Below are 22,183 nucleotides of genomic sequence, written 5' to 3'. Positions count from 1 at the left end.
ACTATGAAACACAAGCAGCCCAGCAGTGTGAGAATAAAGTGCTCTGTTGGGAAAATATTGAAAAAATTTAAAGATAGAGTAGAGTTTTATCTTTAAGACTTGTAAATGTGAGAAGAATTTTTATTTCGTTCCCAGATTTACCTTGTAATCAGTGTAGAGATGCTGAACTGATTTTGATTTGGAAAAAAATCTGAGCACTGATTAAGTATTTTTGAAAATTTGGATAATTTAGTTACACACCTGCTTAACAATATCAAAATGTCATTAAAAGGATTAAGGTTTGGACTTCTGGCCAAGGAGAGAACGAGATGATTTGTTGTGGGTTCTCATACTGGAACTATCCACCCATTTTCTGAACCCCTTAGTCCAATCAAGGGTCACAGGAAGCTGGCACCTATCCCAGCAATCATTGCACGAGAGGCAGGGTACATCCCTGACAGGTCACCAGTTCATTACACGGCCCATACTGGAACAATTCACTTCAAACAGAATGTCATAGTGACAACCACTTGATTGTGAGCTGCTACTTTAAAGATTTGAATTCAACATTTGACAGTGATCAACCTACTTCTCTTAGTGCAGGAAAAGACCATATTTCAACAAGACACTTAAACTGGATAGTGATATTTAAAATCTGGATGGACAAAGATAAATATCCTTCTGGGCAAATATCTATTGAATCATGCAATACTTTTCAGAAGGACCACCAACACACTAACCATAAGGAGTGAATTTAACTAATGACACCATAATGACTTGTGGGAAATGTTTACTGACTTTAGGATTTCATTAGGGAAGTAATGCATCTTGAATGGGATGCAGATTGGAGCCAAAAATGTTTCTGAACAAGTGCCTATTAACCGCATTCTTCACATTTCAGCATTGGCTTTATATTATGCAGTGGACAGTGGCATCCCTATATTCTTTCTTCAGTCTGTGGGTGCGTGGAACATCACAACTTGTGTGATGCGCTGGATTATGGGTTGAACAAACAACTATTTCACTCTGGCAGTTCTATGCTTTAAGATTTCCACTGCTTTAATTGAAGATCAGAGTCCAGATGAGCAGTGATATCAGACCACACTATCAGTCTAATTACTCTAATTTCTTTATCTCAGGATCTGAACAAGACATCAGTGAAGAACACAGGAATTTGACATCAAAGAGTACAGCACAGCTGCATGTAGTTTAATCTGTGGTGAAATGTGAGCAAAGATCCAATGTATGGATTGTGTGTTTGACTCCCATAATCATGTAAACGGTTCCTCACTGTTCTTCCTTCAATGCTGTCCCTCAACAGCAGCAGCTGTTTCTGGCTGCTAAAATCTGTTGCAAAGGTGGATAAGATTAATTCAAATACACTGATAAGCAGAAATAACCATATAAATGACTGATTTGCAACAATCCCAACTGTAGTTGTCATATACTGTTTCTGCTTCCAACAGTAGACAGGTAAACATACATTTGCCTGGCAAGCATCAAGCAGACCAATGGCTGTGCTACATTGTGTGTAAAACTATAAGAAATTTCTCCTTTTGTGGTTCTTTTACATCCCGAACCATAACATTTTAAGCGTTGGTCAAATAGTTCAAAATGTTTTTACTATAAGATTTAAAATAAGATTTAAAAGCTTCTGTATGCTTTTTTAAATAAATAAATAAAATAAATAGTAAATAAATGGCAATTTCTTGAATATTTTAAAGGCGTCATTAGTAAGAATGAAAAAAATCTGCACACTCCAATGTCACTGGTGACAGTGTAAAAATTTTAAAAAAAGGGAGAGATATGAAAACGCCCTTTTTGCAGTCTCTGTTTTATTTTCTTGTATATTGTTGACGTCCCCAACTCAGAAACCCTCTCATACTTGGATTTCATGGGTGTGGAAGCCATATGGCACAAATTAAGAATGGAAGGCTCTTCTGTCAGGCAAGGTATAATAGGATCATCATGCATAGGATTAGTCCAATACAAGCAGCATGTCCAAAATCATTTGTTGGACAGTGGCCAATCATGTTTTCTAGATGTAACCTAAGCCAGCTTCATGCTGCTTCTTCTGGCTGAGGCTACAGGAGCCCAGCCAGGATGAACCCAACAGCCAATGTTCATTCAGTGTTTTGTAAACATTTCCATAAACTGCTTGGAAGAGCAATTGATTTCAGTGCTATGGGAGTCGAGCTGTATATTTGCTGTAGCTGACCAATGAGAAATCCAATCTGTAATGAAATAAGTGTGAGACAGCTCTGCTCAAAAAAAAAAAAAAAAAAAAAAAAGGATTGAATACTGTAAATTTCCTAAAAAGATGACCAGTAAAAGGGAGTAACAAATTTTCCTTCTCAAACTATGGAAAATGCATCACAAGAGTGACAAAGTATCCCTTTGATGCATTTTTTCGCAATGTGGAAATTTCCAAAGTTTGGTCATATTCATCACTGTCATCTGACCACAGAAATCCTAGTTTTAGGCCAAAGTTAATAAAAAATGAACAAGTCACATTTATTCAGAAGTTCAAATTGAGAAATTTTACTTTCAGAATGATCTTTGCTGCATCACTTTTCAGAAGATTTAACTAAAATACAATGAAAACAAATATACTAGAATATTTATTATAAAAATAAAACAGCACACAGTGACACACAACACTTCTTCTCTGAAGGAAAGATTTAGGGGCCATTTCAACAACAAAACAGATGTTGTATCCATGTGGTCATAAATATAATCACAAGCTATATTTTAAAAGTGAACAGTTCAATACACAGACATCCACTCATGGCAATTGTTATTACACAGGAAACTCACCCTAAGTCGATTTCTGAACACTGTTCATTCATATTCCCATGTGTCATGCAGCCATGTCAGGGGGATCTACACATGCATCCTGCCAGATGTTTCTTGGGCTTACCCAATTTTATCTTCCCGTCACTTGGTTAAAAACTGCCAGATACAAAACTGCCCTTGGCCTTTCCTTTACTCTAAGCAGTCCTCTGTATAAGCTTCATTGGTGAGAGAAAACGGGTGTCTGAGGCCACAAAAGAACCTACAATCCATTTCCTTTTTAACAGGTGAAATACCAATTTCAACCTTATAAATAAAAAGTGAATTGCAAATGTATTCCACAAACTATGCCAGATTTTGCCAGTCTTTAAAAAGGCATATCTGGATAAAACTTGTCCGTTTTGCTTTTGCAGACACATTGTATTTAATGCAAATCTTCTTGAGATGACTCATTTTGACAAGGTTCTCAATATGTATGGTGAACAAAACACTAAAACTAACAGAGAACAAAATAAATAATGTAGCAACTCTGGCAAAATGATAGCAACTGCAGTAAAGGAACAATTTTTCATTTTCTGAACTGGTGAACCACTACATTAAAACCACCTGCCTGATTTTGTATATTACTCCTTTGCTCCACCTTCACAGCTCTGACCTGTCTGGGAATGGATACTGGCCCAGAAGCGGGTGTTCTGTGATGTCTGGAACCTGTAAAATTTTCAGTCCATTCTTTGGGTCCTGTGAGCTGTAGCGTGGGGCCTCCATGGATCAGGATTTTTTTTTTTTTTTCTAGCTCCACAGATGCTAGATCAGATTGGGATCTGTAGACTTTGGAGTTTGGGTTCTTTGTCATGTTCCTTGAGTTGCTCCTATTCAGTTTCTGCTGTGTGGCCAGGGGCTTTGTCCTGCTGCCGGAGGTCGATTCTGTCTGAGAGTGACGTACATTGCCATGAAGGGGGGCTGTGCTTCATCTACAACAATGTTTTGGGGGGTTGGTACATGTCAATGTAACACATGAATGTCAGAACCTAAAGATTTCCAAGAGAACATTCCACTGTCAAACAGTTATTGTCACTCATGTCACCTGTTGCATTTAAGCAAGTTGATTCCTTTAAATCCTGCACACTGCTCTATTTCAGGCTTTTTATTTAGCTTTTTCGATGCAGATGTATACGCTACATTATCATGGCAATGGAGTCAATTTCCTTGCTTTTACAATACAGATAAGCACTCATTATCATTGAATAATGTCTGTTTTCACAAATGACATAAACAACAGCTCTGTATCATCTCATCTTCTTTTCAAGAACCTCATGCCATTTGTTCATCTGTATAATAACACTTTTATGCATAATGTCCACTACAGTGGATACCTTTGTAAAGGCTATTTTCTAGTATATGTATATGGGACAGGATTGTTCATATTGCAAATTAACCACTTCAGTGGATATTAGTGAGTCATCCAAAACACAGTTACTTACTGTAAAAACAAAAAGATACATCATATAATTTAAAACATATACATATGTTGTAATTACTGATTGTATTTACACAGATATTTAGAGAATATCTATACTATATAAATCTGATAACATTAATTAATAATATCTTTATAGATCTAGTTATTGTATCTAGATCTAGAATAGAACTAGATACATATAAAAAGAAAGTAATATATGATGCATACATTTTTGAAAAAGCATCAGCATGTTTGTAGAAGTACTTTTTTTTCCTTTTTTTGTGGAAAGGTTTTTTGTAATCAATTAATGACAAGGAGTCATGTGAGTCATACATTATTGATGACATCAGTAGCCTACCTTTCCTTAATAAAACGTTGAAATGCCTGTTTAGAAAAGATTTTCTTGAGATGAATAACCGGCTGCAAGATTAAAGAGCAGGAATAAAATACTACAGGAAAAAAATCCAAGAACAATCTGGAGCATCATGTACAACCCAGAAGAAGATCATTAAAAAAAATTATCTCTGGTGTTTATCCGCCTCTTTGCGTGTTAATATGTTCTTTAAATAGATTTGACATTCACAGCCTTTTGGCTCAAAGGGAAACATGTTTGGTGCCAAGTTTTAGCAAAGCAAATAAACTGTGAAAGGATTTTGGCTGAGTAATATTTTACTTCAACGCAGTCATCGGATTTCCTCTGCTTGACAAACGTAACTGCATACTTGTGGTTATACGGTCCACTCTCACTGCGTCTGGGACGCACAGACTTGCGTAAGTGGAAAATGAAGTTATCCGCACACGATCTGGAGCATTTTATAAACACAAAACGGCCAAAATAGGTCGTCAACAAATCTATTTTATAATTTCTTAGTACGATATTTATTGGTAACACGGTCAAAACAATTATTCTAATCATAAAAAAATGAATAAATTAATAAAACCCTGGCAGCTATGGCAACAACGTTTGTTGTCATTAGCAACCACACAAGGCGAAGAAGAGCCCGGGTACGTCCGCCTTGGTTAGTTGTTGTGTTAATTAACATTCAGTTTAAAAACCCCTCGATATCGTTTACATAGATTAAAAAGGTACCTAGCTTATTTGTAATAAAATGGACTGCAGTTCACTGTACTCTTCTGTGGAACTGGTCGCTGGTAGTGGACACGTTTTAACTGCTGAACAAAGAGCCGCTCTACAGACGTCTCTGGTGATCCTGAAAAGAAACTTCAAGTTCCAACGAGTCTTGTTTTGGGGTAAAATACTTGGATTAAAAGGGGACTATTTTATTGCTCAGGGGAGAGGAGAAGATGAGATGGAAGATAAGAAGTATCTGTACAGGTAAACAACACTTGTTTGATTCCATTTTGGCCTGCAATATACTTGTCCTCATATGTCCTGTGCTGCATCGTCTCCAGCTTCAACTGCATGGACTGGTTCCTGCTCCCTCCTGTCACAGACTCTATGATCGATGAAGTGTCCAAAGCCGAAAATGGTCGCTTCATTGGAGACCCTTCATTTGTTTACAGCAATAAGATGAGCCTCCATGGAGAAAAGGCTGAAGCTGTAGCGGTAGACGTGGTAAATGAGCATTTCACAAAGTGTTTCCTCATCAAAGTCACTCTTTTTTTCGTGTTTCATGGTGCTGCATCAGAGAAAGCATTAAACAATTCTGTAGGAAGATTACACAGACAATATAAAAAGTTCACGCTATACTGATATTATATCATGAATGTATGTTCTTGCCTTTAGTAGAATTATGCAAAGGTAATTCCATAATTTCAGACCACTTTTGTTTTTAAACAAAAAAACAAACAAACAAAAAACAGAAACTAACTACAGTGTTGGGTATACCACAACATAAAAATGTCAAAGCATCATTAACCTGTCATGTGTTAGTTGTGGTCTTGGTCCGATGATGTCTAAATGTCTCAATGTAAACGGGATGATGGAAATGTAGATTTAGATATGATTGAATCAGAACATGTCATGTTTGATTCATGGTTCAGACATTACTTTTTGAATTCTTTGTGTCTAATCACCTTGTTAGAGAACAGCATGTTGTCTAATAAATACTTAAACACTGAAGAGTTGTACATGTGCATTCAAAATGATCGTGAAAGTCAAATTAAGTTTAACTGTAAAGGTTATTTTAGATTTTAGGTTAATCCAGGAATCGTTCAACAAGCTAAAAATCCCTAACATTTTTGTGAGTAGTGTATATCTATCTATCTGTTGTACTCCAAAGATAAATATGGCCTGCTGTAAAAGTATATAAAGTCATGTGTTGGGTCTCTATATCTGCAACATGGTTTATTCCTGAGAATCTAATAAATTCTAATCAAATTTTCCATTATTTTTGTCTGGCAAAATAAAATTGTTAATTGTGCGGTCAATAATTTCTACCTTATTAACAGACTGCTCTTGGTTACAGATCAAAGTAAATGAGGAGAAGAGGCTTGCAGTGACACTTCACCACATTGAAGAAGAAGTGTCTGTGGTACCTCGTGGCGCCTACATTAAGAGTCCATGTGGCATGGTTCAGATAAATCGCAGCTTTGGTGGTAAATTTCCTATAGACTGAGGTGCACATTCCTGTGACTCATTGTGTTGAGATTTGCCTTTGCATGTCTCAAAGGTACTATGAGCCACTTCTGAATCACTCTTATCTCAAGTGGAAGGATTTGAAGCATAATTTTAGTCATATTTCATAACCATCTTTGTTTAACATACAGATCCTGAGTAAAAGATTCCATTTCAGGTCAGAACTGATTTTATGATCTTTGTTTTAGGTCTCTCTGACATGGAAGCAAGGAAACTTGACAATTTCATGCATTTCAGCAAACCCAAGAATGCAAACAAGAAATTCAGTCAGGAGATGGGTGAATGGAGCCCAGCTATTGACTTCATGGATGTCCTAAGTGATGACATCCCTAAAGGTGAAGCTACAGAGCGAACACCAACGGTTTTTTCATCATGTGGACCTAAACTTATAACATTTTATAACACATACTGGAAGTCTTTTACCCTCTGACATGAGTTCATCCAACCAGTTCTAAACATATCACTTTTATCTGACTGCACTAACATGTTAAATTCTTTCAATTTAATGTGTTTGATCTGCCACAATACAGTAAAACATAGGGCAATAATACTGTGGTGACTTAACTGACTGAATGTCGAGGCAAGTTTGACATCAAATTGCACAAGAAAGCTAAACTGATAAAAACTAAACCTTCAAAATGTCTGATGTGAATCTCTGTCGGGAGATAGGAATGGTCTTCTGGGAAAATGTTGGAACAATTTCTCTTTGTCATACCTCATCGAGTGTTTAGACGATTTCTGTTGGATTTAAGATATCTAGTCCTGAATGCGAGGGGAGTGAGTAAGATTTGTGAGCCGGAAGGGACTTCCTTTCTTGAAATGGGTCATTCTTCTCTGTGATAGTACATTTACTTACACAGTTAATGTATTAAGTCAGTGGAATCACTGTATGAAGTTCAAAGTCTGGTGGCAGAGTCAAGACGCTGACAGCATTACATGTAATGGAAAAATAAAAACCAGCTAACAAACATAAGTCATGAATACTGTAAAGCCAGTCATATGAATATAGTTATGCACAGTCATGTCTACAAGTCTCTGAGGTTAGTAACTGGATGTAGTCCAGACCAGAGTGAACACAGACAGTGAGGTCTTGGGTGTAAAAGTATGTGCGTGTCTGACGTAGAAAGAAATGTTTAGCACCCACATGCAAACACGCTGCAGATGTGCAATTTAGGCCTTGTGTAGATGCTTGTGTGTTCTTTAACTTGGTGCAGATCTCAGCAGTGTCGTCACTTTGGCAGACAGAACGCAGCTGTTTTAGTGCTGCACTCACTGCGGCCTTCACTGACGCAAATTGCACGCTCTCCTAGAAAACTATAAAAGTTTGACATGAGACACTGGGGACAAAGCAAATGCATCTCCATCAAGACAGGTGTCCTGAGACCCCAAACTGAGCACCCCCTCTGTTCCATAACAACCCTGTTAACGGTTTCCAGCTTCTGATTTACATCTCTGTTTGTCTTCTCGCAGCAGACTTTACATCTTACGTAACAAACGTCAAATGGCAGATTTACTTTTAGTTGCATCATATTCTGAGACAAGACCAAAAAAAGCGTTGGAACAGCTGTCTTATCTATCCGAATTGCCTTCCTTTTGTGTAATCAAATGTTTTCATAGTAGTCAATCCAGTTCTTGCTTAATTCCCATGATCCTGACATCTACGGTCACACCCAAACATGTTGAGAAATGAGTTAAGACGGTGGACATCAAAAGCGCAAATGGATGATTTATTAGTGTATCCCTTGGCAATTTCTAGCATGTGAATAGTTTAACATTTCCAAAGATCATTGCAGACTCGACTCCAGTGCAGAGAACAGGATGTAGCCGCTTCCTGCATCAACTGTTTACACGTAATCTGTGTTTGTGTTTAGGCTCGTGGAGTCTTCAGTTTGAATGTGCAGGGAAAGTGTGTGTGCTGCGCAGCCTCCTGTGGATTGGGCTGACTTTCTACCATGTGCCAATGACCCCGCACCATGGATACGTCTACATTGGTGATGGGATGAAGAATCTAAACGTTCTTTTCATGGTGTGAAATATACATATGTTTCTGAAGTTGCATAATACTCAGGATTCTGAGTTAGTCTTTTAAATTTTGATACTATAATAGTCAATAGAATGTTACTAAAAGCTGCTTCTTCTCTAAGTTATCTCACAAAGGCTTTTCTTACAGAGTAAACACATGTTGAGAGCCAGAATAAACAGAAATTTTATTTGAACATCTGTGTTGCCTTCAGTTTACACAGTCAACATACCACATACATTGAAAATGTAACACCGCCCCAGTTGTTGCTAACATTAAGTTGTCAGTGTTTTCACTTCAAGGGCCTTTTTAATACAGACAGAATAGATGATCCTGGGTGGGGCTGAGCATGATTCATTAAATGTCTGATGCAGCTCAATAAACAAGTTTGAATAAATACAGATGGTGGAGGCTTTAAGTCCAGGTAAACTCCACACAAATGGATTTTTCCACATGGGCCCACTCTTTGTCCAGCCATTGTTCTGATTTGTCAGGCTTTCTTTCCTTTAGTGTTTAATGTACAGGGGCTTCGTACCATAACGCACATTGTCCTTAAGTGCTGGGTGGCCAACATCCATGCGTTTCTTACACCATTTCAGTCCCCTTTTATAGATGGGTTTCACAGAGTCAATGGACCAGCGAGTCAGGTACCTGTACAACACATAGAGATGTAAAATAATAAGCAACTCACAAGTATATCAATCATGGATGAATGTACTGATGAGAAATATGGAAACAACTTTATGCATCACCTGTTAAGCTTTGGCTTTGGTCTCTTTGGGACATGATCTTCTGGAAGTTTAGGTTTGTGATCAGGGAGTAGACCTTGAGCGCAGAAGATTGAATAAAAATTAGATTGTGTGTTACAAATAAACAGTAAATTTAATCCAAATCAACTGCAAAAATAAATAAATGATTGGTGTCAGTTTAAAATTGACAATGTAAATGACTACATCGTTACAGTTAGCATTATTGAATGCTTTTAAGGCATTGCACAGTCTGACAGCTGACACTTCAAAGTCTGTGTAAACCAAAAATAAAAAAAATAAAATAAAACTGTTGTTTTTTCTTTAGAATTCCTATGCTTGTCCAGTTTCCTCTACACACAATGCAGAGGTATGCCAAGTTCCTTTTAGCTTACATTTAATTAAGAATCACCTTCATGGCACAAAAATAAATACTTTTTCTTCTTACTTCCTGTTAAAATGTGTTAGCTCTGGTATTTTTCATAAATACAACAAAATGTCTTGGTCTTTGCGACAGTATGCTACTAACAAAGTGCTTAAACATTACAAAAGTGTTTTTTCTCCCAGTGTGTTCATGTTCCACTGGTTAATCCATTAGGTTGGGTGCACTTCTGGCATGTATGAATGATTCATAGGTCAGTGTTGCTCAGTGTATTTTCCACAAGCAACACATTTCCCCTGAAAATTGTCAGGTTTACAGTGAAATTTAGCAGAAAAAGCAGGCAATTTTCCAATGATATTTTTAACACATTCAAAAGGCTTTGAGAACCATTGCTTAACATATAAATATTAGAAAAAAAGACTGAATACTTGAACATCAAATGAAAGAAATGAAGGGTAGTTTTTGACACTCACAGAGCTAATTCACCCCTTAGGAGTTGTAATGTCCTAAAAGCTTTAATTAATTTTAAACATGTTCCTTTGAACATGATAACTTATCATTTGTTTTGAAAAGCATTTATTCAAAGTTTATGCATGTGAATAATGCTTAGAGGTTGCAATGAATGCAGCTGGTCTAGAACATAAGAAGGAATGAAATATATTGCATATCAATGAGAGGTAACATGTGAGGCCTATAAGAATAGTAAGCAGGCTGCCAGTTTTTACCTTCATATTTTAGTGTGTTTGTAAAAATGATGGTTTTGGTGTTTCATAAATACATGGAATACACATTGACTTAATACAGAAGCTAATCTCTGTTGGTCATTCTGGGGCGGCTCCTGACATGGACGGATTCCCCAGATGTTTCTTCGCAGCAGTGTAAAGCCAGATATATAGACAGAATATTGACGTTATTAATCGTTATTTTGGCATAAATGTTCAGGGGAAGGGTTGGGTTGTGTGCTTGTGTGGGTAACGTGCGTGTGTTTTGGTTTTTTTTTCTTAAGTGTGAAACTTTTATTTTTAGCACTTTGATAGGCTTTTGTAAGAAAAGTGCTATACAAATAAAGTTTGATTTGATAATCTCAAATAGTTTACCTGACAATGTTAATCCTAATTATAATCTAGACAGAATGCATCCCTCAAATAGTTTAAAAACCTTCACATTTTGCAGGGGATTTAGTTGTCTAACAGTGACAACAGTCTAATTATTTCGTCACGTGGCTAACCTATACACTCGTCTTAACTGATAAGACACCCGTCACATGCATGTGACAGAAGTTATTAGTGTCATGCACACATGTGTCACATGCATGTGACAAATGTGGTTGTTTTATTACTAAATAACAAGCGACACACCTATAAGACCAACATCGTTAGTTTGTTCTTGTTACACAATATTTTATTGGCTGTGTTTTTGTTGCAGGATTGTTCTGTACAAATATTCCATAAGAGTGGAGGGTAAATAACTTGCATCATAAAACACTTTCAAGTTTCCATTTAGCCATGAAGAAAACTTAAAAAGATATTTCACTTGGATTAATGTACATCAAGCAAAAGGCTTTAGTAATGAGGTATTTTAACAAATATCTTAGCAACTCTGCTGAAAACCCTCCACTCACTGATCACTGCAACTCTACAGCCATTACACAGTATAGAAAGAACAACAAGGAATGATCATATAAACTAAGCTGAAGGGTTTGTCCACTAATGGTGGGCTGAACACTGAGCATACAGAGAGCAGGAGACAAATGAAATGCTCTCATGGTCGACGAAACACTGGATTCTATTCCTAACAACAAAACTGTAAATTTCAGTTGTCAATCTGACATTAAAATCTAAGTATCCAAGTTGCCAACCAGTATAACCTGACACCACAGCAGAGGCTGCACTAGACATTTTTTTGTCAGTTGTTTTGACTGACAGGGTCACAGAAATCCTGTCATAATCTATTTTTTCTCCCATCGTTTTGATTTTTTTTTTTAATGATAACGAAAAAATCAATATAATTTAATTTTAATTATTGTTATAATTCAATCTGAACAAGGTGAACAGAAAATCTACACCATACATTATATAAAAAAAGATAACTTTTTCTTGGCAGTGACCAAAACCACCAACTGTGGCGCCAGTAGTTATGAACGACTGCACGTAACAGTTCACCTACTCTGGCTTGAACGCAGTCTCACACTTCTCCTGGTCTGTATGGACCTGAATTGCGTGTTCACATGTGCGTGATCAAATGTCTCAAGTGGGATTGCTGCAGAGGCTTTTGCCTTGGACAGATGGCTTCTCGTGGCAGTTTTGATGTTGTTCTGGAGGCTGAATCCGTGCTCTGCCACCACACTGAAGACTTGAATAACAAGCACCACTTCTGTCAAAGTTTTGATATCAGGGAACATCTCTCCAAGTGAAGGGATCAGAAGTCAACAAGACTCTCTGAATAAAGGGTTTCCTGATGGGACTGCAGTGTTGCTGAGAGTTACTGACTGATTTGAGAAATATTGTGAAATGTAATATTACTTGCCCTTGTCAGGGCAACACTGTGGCGAGGAAATTAAAAATCTTTCAGTCACCAACACAAATGGAACACATACATGTTGTTCTGCAGCCTAAACTAGTTCAAACAAATGCCAAATTTCTGACTAAAAAGACTCAAACAGATTTTGCAAAAGTTTGAAACTATGTCCTTATCAATTTTTGATAACGGGATTTGCATTTTATATTCTGCCAGTCTAAATTGATGCATCGATGTCAAACTAATATGAAAAACAAAACTAATTTCACAGTTTCATATAAGAAACACTTATCGGTAAATGTAGACCCATGTCTACCATCATCAGGTATCCCGAGGCGTTTCAACCCTAACCGAGGGATAAAATCCTTCCAGCGTGTCCTGTGTCTTCCCTACCTCACCAAGGAAATGTTCAAGAGGCATCCCAACTATAACATTCATACAGGAAAAATGCTATTTATAGGCAAATTAAAAACCTCTGCCATTTTAGGTACCAACAGAACAAAAATTCAACAGGATATCTGTAAACTAGTCAACTAGTATTTCAGGTGAACACAAACCTGCTCTGTGAGCCATCTGCACACAGATGGCAATTTTGTGATGCTCTTCTAAACAAAGACCAGTGATTCTCCTGGGCAACATCCCACCATCAGATCGGATGAACTGACTGAGTAACAACACATCCTGGGTGGGGAAACACACAAAAGAAAAATCCAACACTTTTATAGAAACACACAAAATATTTCTGATAATCTGGACATTATAGGGCTGTGACATATTCAGACTGTAATTGTATATATATATATATATATATATATATATATATATATATATATATATATATATATATATATATATATAAATTTTTTTTTTTTTTTTTTTTTTTTTTTACAAGTTTAAAGGGTTTTATTGAATTTACCGTGTAGTTGTATTTGTGCTGAAGATTCCATCTGTAGATGGGACACTTGGCTGTGGGATTCGGAGGCTGTGGAGCATTAGGAACATCTAGGATTTGTCCTTCAATCTACAAGAGTATACACAGTACAGTCAGTATTAGGGATGTCACAATTGCAGATTTTTTTTAAAAATACAATTATTGTCAAAGAAACAATCCAGCTTTTATCAATATCATGAATATTTTCCATTTGTTATTTTACTATTGATTAAAATGTATAATAACTGCTCCTTACAGCTTTTAAAGTTTTAATACGGGCTTTCAGAATTACACATTAATGCAGGGAGATTAATTTATGGAATTACGCATACATCTTTTTAACGCACGTTATTACTCGTGTCAAATTAAAAATCCACATTTGCCATCATGTTTGTGAGAGAAGCTGATGTTGAACATCAGCAGTGAACAGAACCCACCATAAACTACTTTATCTTCCTTATTTGAAGTTTCTGACAGTTTTTGATCCCATTATGGGTCAGGGGTGATCTTATATGGAAAATGAGTATATTGAAAATTCTTTTACAATTACTTAATTGTGGCATTTAATGCCATATTTAATTGTGAAATCAAGTAATTGTAACATACTCAATATATTCATTGTCAAGTTTATGGAATATTTAGAAATGTCCCCCCCACTCAACTGCAAAACCGAGCTGCTGATTACTGAGGTCAGTATGTGCTAATATGGATTATAGTGTCATCCACACAAAAAGAAACATGTTTTAATCAAACACATTTAAAAAAAACAAAAAACAAAAACACTTCAACTGTGCAAAGACATGATACACCTGCTTACCTTACAACCAAGACAAACAAAAATAAAACATAGTGGGGAGTTTATCAGGCTTAGTTTTACTTACAATTGTTGTCTTGCCATCTTGTTTCTCCACCACTGTGAATCACATGGAAACAGGCATTAATTAAAGGGGGTGCACTAAAGTTATTACTTACCTTTACAATATTCTGCAAGCAAGTGTTGACCTATTATCACATTAAATATCTTTAAAATCAGGAATATGTGGAGTAAATCTATCAACAATGAACCCCTCGTCAACCCGGTCAGTTTATCCACAATACCAACACGTGTACTACACCACTAATTTATTTAAGATTTGTTCTCCATTTATAAAATAAAAAATAGATTAACATATTAACGCAGTTTGTGTGGCTTATAAGGAAGCAATATAATATCGAAACCTTATGGTTAAAATGGTGTAGTAACGCCTATTAATGAAATTGTTTCTTGCCTCTTATCAGCGGTAGATTCATTAATTCGTTTTATACACCGCTGATTTGATTCAGGGTAGCAAGTTCGCATTCCAGCAAGAAACAGACAATAATAAGCAAAGATAAACATGACAAGCAGCATGTATAAACTGCATATTACGCTTATATGTTAGCGGCATGCTAACACGGTTGTCTGGCTAAAATCATAACATTTATTAGTAAGTCTCACCTTGACGAATCCCTCGGCTCTGGACAGTGAAAGCAGACAGTTGGGGAATATTAAGACTATAAATTGGACTCAGGTTGAAGCTTGTAAAACCCAGTTTTAAACCTGCAAATGAGGTCCACACGGACCTCATAACACTGCGAGCAGCCATGTTTAATTCTTGACCTTCCCTTTTGTCATTTCCTACTTTGTAATCTCGCGAGAATAGGCAGGAGCGTTATCGGCTCTGCATAGATCTATAACGATCTTAGTATAAATAACAATGTGATGATAAATATATTAAATTTATAAGCATAAGTTACAATTCTAAACTGTCGAAAGTAGTTGTGGCTCATTCCTTTTCCTTTTAACATCATGCGATTATTGTCTTATTTATTGTATGATTAAGTACTAGAAACTACTCATGATATTGCTGTTTAATTCAGTTAACACCCTGTAGCCTATGTATGTCCTGCTGGTATTGAAAACTGTTTTACGCTTTTTTAAGTATTATTCTGGTCATGTTACTTATAAACAACAGACCCTCAGCAACAGATAATCTGCATAATTGTTTATTAGGGAAAATAAAAACTTATCATAATTTATGATTTATACTCATGTATTCTATAAAATATTTATGAAATGATATATAATCATAATTGTATTAAGTAAACATTTAATAAAATATAGCTGTGTCATTTTCTTTTCCTATTCATCGCAAAGGAAAACTTGTGTAATCATATTATGTTCAATTAAATCATGTATTTGAGTGGAAATCATGTAGTTAGTGGAAACATATTGGATGACTCACTAAAATCCATTGAAGTGACTTATTTACAAAAATACCATCCTCATTCATAAACACGCAAAAAAAAGCTGGTAAATAGGTGTCCACCATAGGACCACTATGCATGAAAGGGTTAAACTGTTACAAAGATTCTTCTAAAGAAGACACTGCCTAACAATATTAGTAAAACATAGAGCCAAATTAAAACTTGAAAGTTCTTAAAAGGTCCTAAAGATTAAACATCTGCAATTATTTTTTCCCCTTAAATCGGCTGTTTGGTTTCCCTGATCCAGATATTGATGGTGACAGTGAATTGCCTGTAATAAAACTTGTGGATCTTGAGTAAAATGTTTTGTGGCAAAGGGAGTCATCTTCAAGTCCAATAAAAATAATTAATAGATTTATTAGTCTTCATAAAAATTTTTTTGGCTATAATAAAAATATGAACTGAGATCTAGATCCAGTTAATGCAATCAATCAGAAAACACAGAGGGTAATAAAATATCAACTCACAACATAAGTAACAATTATCACACACGTAGAAACATTTTTTTTTAACTCTAAGGGAAACTCAGAGTGGAGCAGAATGTATTTGTCTGCCAGGAAGTTTTACAGGGAGAAATATTCCAGCAGTCTGCACAGTAACCTGCAACATGTGTCTTTGTATACCCATCCTTATGTTGCTTTTCTTTAGATGCTCAGAGATAGGCTCCCTGTTCATGCTTCTATTCATATTATGCTCAGCAGATGAAAGGATGAGAGGCACCTACAGGACCATTATGAGAACATGCCAAGACTCTCTAGCAGAGAGTTTAAGATGCAGGTAGACTCTTCGTGCACAGATGAAGAGGGAGATGAAGTGTCTGATGTTTGATACCGTTATCATAAGAACATTATGCCATTGTCCAGTTGTGATGTTTTGTTTGCTTTATTTTATCATTTATCTCAGAGTTTTAACTATAGTATGTTTATGCAAAAAGTGCTTTAAGACATTCAATACTGAGCTGCAACAGCAGATCCTCTTGCAGAAGTCCTGGAAAATGTTTGTTAATCTGGAGTGCAGGAATAAATCTGTCTTACGACAAATGGGCAAAGGAAAAATTTTACTATAATTTTTCTTTAAGTGGGTCTTCAAAATCAGCAAGCAAAAGGTGCTAAAGCATTAATGTGTTAGCATTTTTTTTTTTTTTGCATTAATTCATCTGTTTGTATAATTTCTGACAGAACCACGTTTTCTTTCTTTGGACAGGTTCTATTATAATTGCCTAGCCTTAATGAAGTTAATCCATAATGTGTAAAACAGGGACCTAGTCACTGCAAATTGTACTGCAAACATCAGAAAGTCTATCATGTTCTAAAAGGTTGACAAAAAGCACATTGTTTTCTACCGAATATACATCCTTAATTAAAATGCTTAAGTTAAAAACTGGTGAGCCTCAAGTTTCTTGCAAGTACCAGGGCTTCAGGATGGGATAGGTTCAATAAAATGAGCAAACCTTTATTTACATAAAAATCTTTGCTATGTTTAGAAAAAAGGAATTAAAAAGACTCATGAAAGTGTTGACAGGGCTGAAGTTCGACAATTTTGGGGTCTTCTTTTACCACTTTTGTGGAATTTATTGAAAATAATTTGCTGACCGTGTGGAGATGTAATTAAAATTCAAGTCGTATCAGGTAGTAACAGAAGCATAATAGCTAGGACTCTTCATTTATATATTTGAGGAATGTGAAGAACCAAACTGAAGAGCCAAACCAAAAAGCACTGATAATTTATTGAGAGTTGGAGCTATCTTAGCCATTATGATGCCAGACAGGACCTTCCATGTTGTGGAGAGACAGGTTATTGGCTGATACATGAATGAGACTGTTCCCTTCTGAGGATCTTTCAGTAACAGGACTGTTCGTACTTTGATCAGCCATGCACGGTGGGTTCCATCCCTCAGCAGCTTTGTGTGTGTTTCCTCTAAAATTGCAAGTGCTGAAATTATTGAACAAAAGAACTATCACCAATATCAGCCATTAACTTAAGCAGTTTATGTCATAATATTTTCATTTTTCAAAAGGTTTATGAAGATTGTGAGGAGGCGGTGGCAGTCTTATTGTGTTACCATGGAAAGTCATGGCAAGCTGTAGAAATTGATATAAACTATGGATTGCATTTAAACTGATTCTGTAATAATGTGTTGCATGAAAACATCTTATTCCTGAATGACTGAGGGCAGCATCTTTATCCCTGTCACCAAACACAAAAATATGTGCTGTACACATGAACATTGAGTCCTTTTCCATCCCAAAAATATATACTGCTCACATGACTATTTCACAATTTTCCTTCAGCCCGGCCAGGAATCTCAAATTCCCCTTTAACATCAAGTGCTGCCAGCAATGTATTCCTGACAGTGAGAGTAATGGTTCGTTGTTGCCTTGTGCCCGTTGTAATCACTGTACATGACTCACTTCATGTAGATAATCTCTTTTGCAGTTATGGTGTATTTGTGATTTCACATTTTGTAAGATTTGGCAAAAACAAATTCAGTATAAGTAGATCATACAGATAATGCTTTATGTGTTCATTTTTCAGTCATTAATTGTTTTGCTGAATTGTTTAACAGTTTTCCCTGGTGTGACAAACACAGTTGTTAGTGTTTAACACAGGACTTTGAAGTTTAGAAGTTTGAAAACATATTTTTTGACAATATTATACATCTGTGTGACAAACAGGAAACAAAAGTAACTTTTACTGGGAGCGAATGTGACACAAAACAAGTCAAGCTGTTCTCTTGGCCAGTTTAACTTACCCTTATTCTTACTCAGAAGACTAAAAGCTTGAGCTTATTTTGTTCATTGGACTGTCATACACATTTTGATTTAGGACAAATAAACTACACACGCTCACAACTATCTGATTTTTGTTTTCATTACTTCCATTGTTAGACCTGGGAAGGATTTCTCAATAAATACTTTAGACTTTATCAGGTCCAGCTTTGATCAGCAGGAATGCTAACAAGACATCTGGCTCTATGCTCAAAATTTTGCCCCTATTTAGAAAAAGCACTACATGTCACTGAAGGCTCACGTCTATCAAATGTTTCCTCAGGTCTCAATGCTGTTTTCTAACTCTGAGTGTGACAAATCAATAAACAAAAACAGAAAGTCCATCTAATCTGTTGGAAACAGAATGAGTCAATTGTCACAGACTCTTTCATGCTTTGAAGGAGTGCACATACACACTCATTGTGTCAAACAATTCAGAGGGAAAAGATCACTATATGTTCTAAAAGAAATATAAGAAACAGAAATGGCTTGATTTATGAATATCAAGCCTTTGTGTGCAACCAGGCTCTGTGCCATTAAAAATTCAGAAGCACCATTTTTACTTTGGCCATATCTAAGTAAAAGTTATCTGGGCCAGTAAATGTTAACAGGCTAGCTTTTAGAATTGCTTCCTTTTGCTTTACACATTGTCTGCAGGTGCAGTTGCTGTGGCTGTGCCAAGTAACACAGCAGAGCGCCAACAAAACATAAAAAAAATCAACCTTGTAAATGTTTTATGAGAGCACAAATACATTCAGTGTGTTTTTTTAAGACTTCAAGGAGAGACTTGGTGATTTTTGACAAGTCACAACAAAAAACTTTACTCTTATTTTAATGTTTAAAATAGGTATAATTTCAGTCGGATATTTAAGTGAGTTTTGGTGTGTTTCTCCAACAGGAGAGGCAAGTTTGAGGACAAGCAAAGTCAAAAGCATTTTTATTGTCACAGTTCCTTGGTTACACAGGCAAAAATGTGAGCAATTTTTAAGTGGTAGTTAAGTTGTGAAGCTCAAATCTTCTAATTCTGGGATGCAAATAGACATCTGTGTTCATTTTTTTTTCCATAGAACAGAGAGTAGGTAAATAGAGAATATGCTCACCCCACCACCACAAAGACTGCTTTGTAGCAGTGATCAGATCCCTCTGTCTAAGACACTTAAGCAGTCACATTCCTTGAGAGAAGCCCAAAAAAATGTCATTTAAAGTGTCTGGCCACCTCCTCACATGCTTTGATATTCAAATGAAACATGGCCTTGTACAAACAGGCGCCTCTGCTGAGGAAGAGGGGGTAGAGTAAATCAGATAGGATTTCCCTCAGATGAAAAGAGCATGTCTGACATTTTCACAGTGAGCACTGAGGGACCCTGAAGCAATGTTGGTTCGATGTCATGGTGGGAAGTTATTGCTGTGTGGAAAAGGTTAGCGTCTTCACCCCTGCTTTCCTGGATAAACTGCTACAACCCAGCATGGAATGAGCAGATGAGATGAGAGTGGAGTGAAGATGAGTGGGCATGGTCACATCACACAAAAACAAATCCAAACCACCCCGCGGCATTCCCTTTTTATTGTCATACTGGTCCGTTTGTTTTGCTTTTAATGTTTTGGTGAGTGCGGGAGGGCCCCTGGTGATAGCTTCTGCTGAAGAGTCTAAACAAAGGAGGACCAGAAAAAGGGTCAGAATAGCAAAACCGTGGGATCTGAACAGTAGCAGTTGGTTGATCAAAATACTTGAATCGCAAAATATGACTCTTTGTTGTATTGCTTTAGAATGTTTCATGCAGCTCTTTGTAGTCTCAGGTTGCTGTTAATGAGAACCACAAAGCAGGAATACGATTCCCATGCAGATGGAATCTGTGGATTTGCTGCATTCAAATTGATGGGCACAGTCTGGTATGCAATTAAGGCATAGCTGTCACTAAGAGGCTTTCTTGGGTGATTAACTTGTAAGGCCTGTTGCATCCAAGGAAGTCAACTGAACACAATTAGCCTATTTAGAGGGAATGAGTGTAGTTAAAGGCCCGAGTTGCTGTAAAATGAGATGAGAATAAAGAAAGCCGTCAAAGCAGACAAGTGGAAACAGAAATTCAGGGACCGGGAAGTGAGGATCAAGGTGCGGATGGACACTCCACTCTAATGTTGGGTAAAGCTTTCATGCAAGTGACACGAATCTTTATCTGTCCAAGTATCAACAAATCCTCCCCACCTCTTTTGTTTCTCAGCCCTGTCACACACTACCTTTGACGTTGTTATTTGGGTGTACGTGCTAAAGAGCACCAACTTCTTAAACAAATTCACTGCTCTTTGAAGAGGCTCTTATCCCCAGTTTTCCTCCTCTTGGCACGCTGAGCGGGCTGGCTTCTATCCCTTCTCTCACATACATATTCAGCCTGCCCAGAAGTACACACACGCACATACACACACCTGCACATGATCTCTTACATCTGTCTTTCTCATGTACATGCTGTCCAGTAATGCAGTCTTTTTTAGCTATAATGCAGGTTCCACTGTCTTTCTTACAACAGCTCTTTGGCTCTTGAGTGACACTTTTTAAACATTTTCCACTATCTCTTTGTATTTTAGTTTAGTTTGGACCTGAGCCGCACCTCCTGTGCAGTCTCCACTGGGAGGGTTGTATTTGTCCAACTTTTTGAAAGGGTCACCCCCAGTGGCCGGTGTCATGAAGGTCAGTGAAAGCAGGCGGGGAAAAAAGAGACTTGAGAGACAGCTGACTAGATTTTTCGTCTAACTCAGTATCTTAGAAAGTAAGAAAGAAAGAAAGAACAAAAGAAAGAAAGAATGATGTTAAACCAAAAATCATGTGGGAACAAGAACACATGCATGTGCACACAGCGTAAACTGATGATTCGTACTGGCTCTGAAGGATGTTTTAATGGGATACAGGGCCATCTCATGCTGTGCCGATTTGTGCAGCAGAGCCTGTACCAGTTTCCCACCATGCCTCCAAACGTCCTGCTTGTGCATGTTTCCATGACACCTGTGACGGCATTCTCACACAGAGAATCTTCACCGTTAACTGCAGTTGTTTTTACAAGAAGTAGGAAGTTTCCATGTGGCCTAGAGAGTAACTACTGTTGTCAGAGTGTCGTTTCTTTCTTTCTTTTCTTTCTTTTTAGGAATTACAAATTTTATCATCAGTTTACTTGGAATTATTCAGTGTCAGCTCACACTGAATTATTTCTGGCTATACAGTCAGTATAGCCCCAGTAATTACTACAGCAACATCTCTTATCTGTTCTGTCAGACATGGTGAGATTCTTGTTTGTCCATACCACCCCCACCACCTCCTCCTCCTCCTCCGCCTCCTCCCGCAAAAGTGAAGCTTTTTTTCTGTGGACAACATCAGTCTTTGGATCAAAAATTGTTGATGAAACCCTGGACAGAGAAGGGATTGCCAAGAATTCAATCTTCCAGTACTTTCAACTATCCTTCCTGCCTCGTCCTATCAGCTTTGTTAAAAACAAAAACGCTTGAAAGATGTTTTAATCACATGTAAATCATCATCGATGTGTCAGAAATGCCAGTCAGGAATAAGCCACCACAGGACGACCAGCTGGTTTTGGAGACGGAGCAGATGAGTACTGCGGGAGGGAACCAGAATATTCACGCTACATGCACAACCAAAACACAGATTTCCAAGATGTTTTGCTTCAATGAAAATTGAGGTATTGATCCGTAAACTGAA

The 22,183-nt window shown here is 37.0% G+C and overlaps 2 protein-coding genes across 2 annotated transcripts; one reads left to right on the top strand and one right to left on the bottom strand.

Annotated features, from left to right (window-relative positions):
- Nucleotides 1-5,340: 5,340 nt before the first annotated feature.
- rsph9 (radial spoke head component 9) lies at nt 5,341-8,862 on the top strand (the record flags this gene model as incomplete). The annotated part of the gene is made up of 5 exons (XM_079255126.1): nt 5,341-5,567; nt 5,645-5,807; nt 6,661-6,790; nt 7,019-7,165; nt 8,702-8,862. The coding sequence occupies 5 exons, from the start codon at nt 5,341-5,343 to the stop codon at nt 8,860-8,862; spliced, it is 828 nt and encodes a 275-aa protein (XP_079111252.1).
- A 156-nt stretch (nt 8,863-9,018) lies between these two features.
- On the bottom strand, nt 9,019-15,061 carry mrps18a (mitochondrial ribosomal protein S18A). The gene is made up of 6 exons (XM_079255926.1): nt 14,904-15,061; nt 14,308-14,339; nt 13,412-13,516; nt 13,053-13,176; nt 9,603-9,675; nt 9,019-9,501 (listed from the first exon to the last, which is right to left on the bottom strand). Exons 1-6 carry the CDS (start codon nt 15,049-15,051, stop codon nt 9,357-9,359), a joined length of 627 nt encoding a protein of 208 aa, XP_079112052.1. The 5' UTR covers nt 15,052-15,061; the 3' UTR covers nt 9,019-9,356.
- Nucleotides 15,062-22,183: the final 7,122 nt, after the last annotated feature.

The sequence above is a fragment of the Telmatherina bonti genome, assembly GCF_933228915.1.
Source record: "Telmatherina bonti genome assembly, chromosome: 16".
Taxonomy (NCBI): domain Eukaryota; kingdom Metazoa; phylum Chordata; class Actinopteri; order Atheriniformes; family Telmatherinidae; genus Telmatherina; species Telmatherina bonti.
Note: the sequence above shows the minus strand (reverse complement) of the source record. Positions and strands in the feature narration are given on the sequence as shown.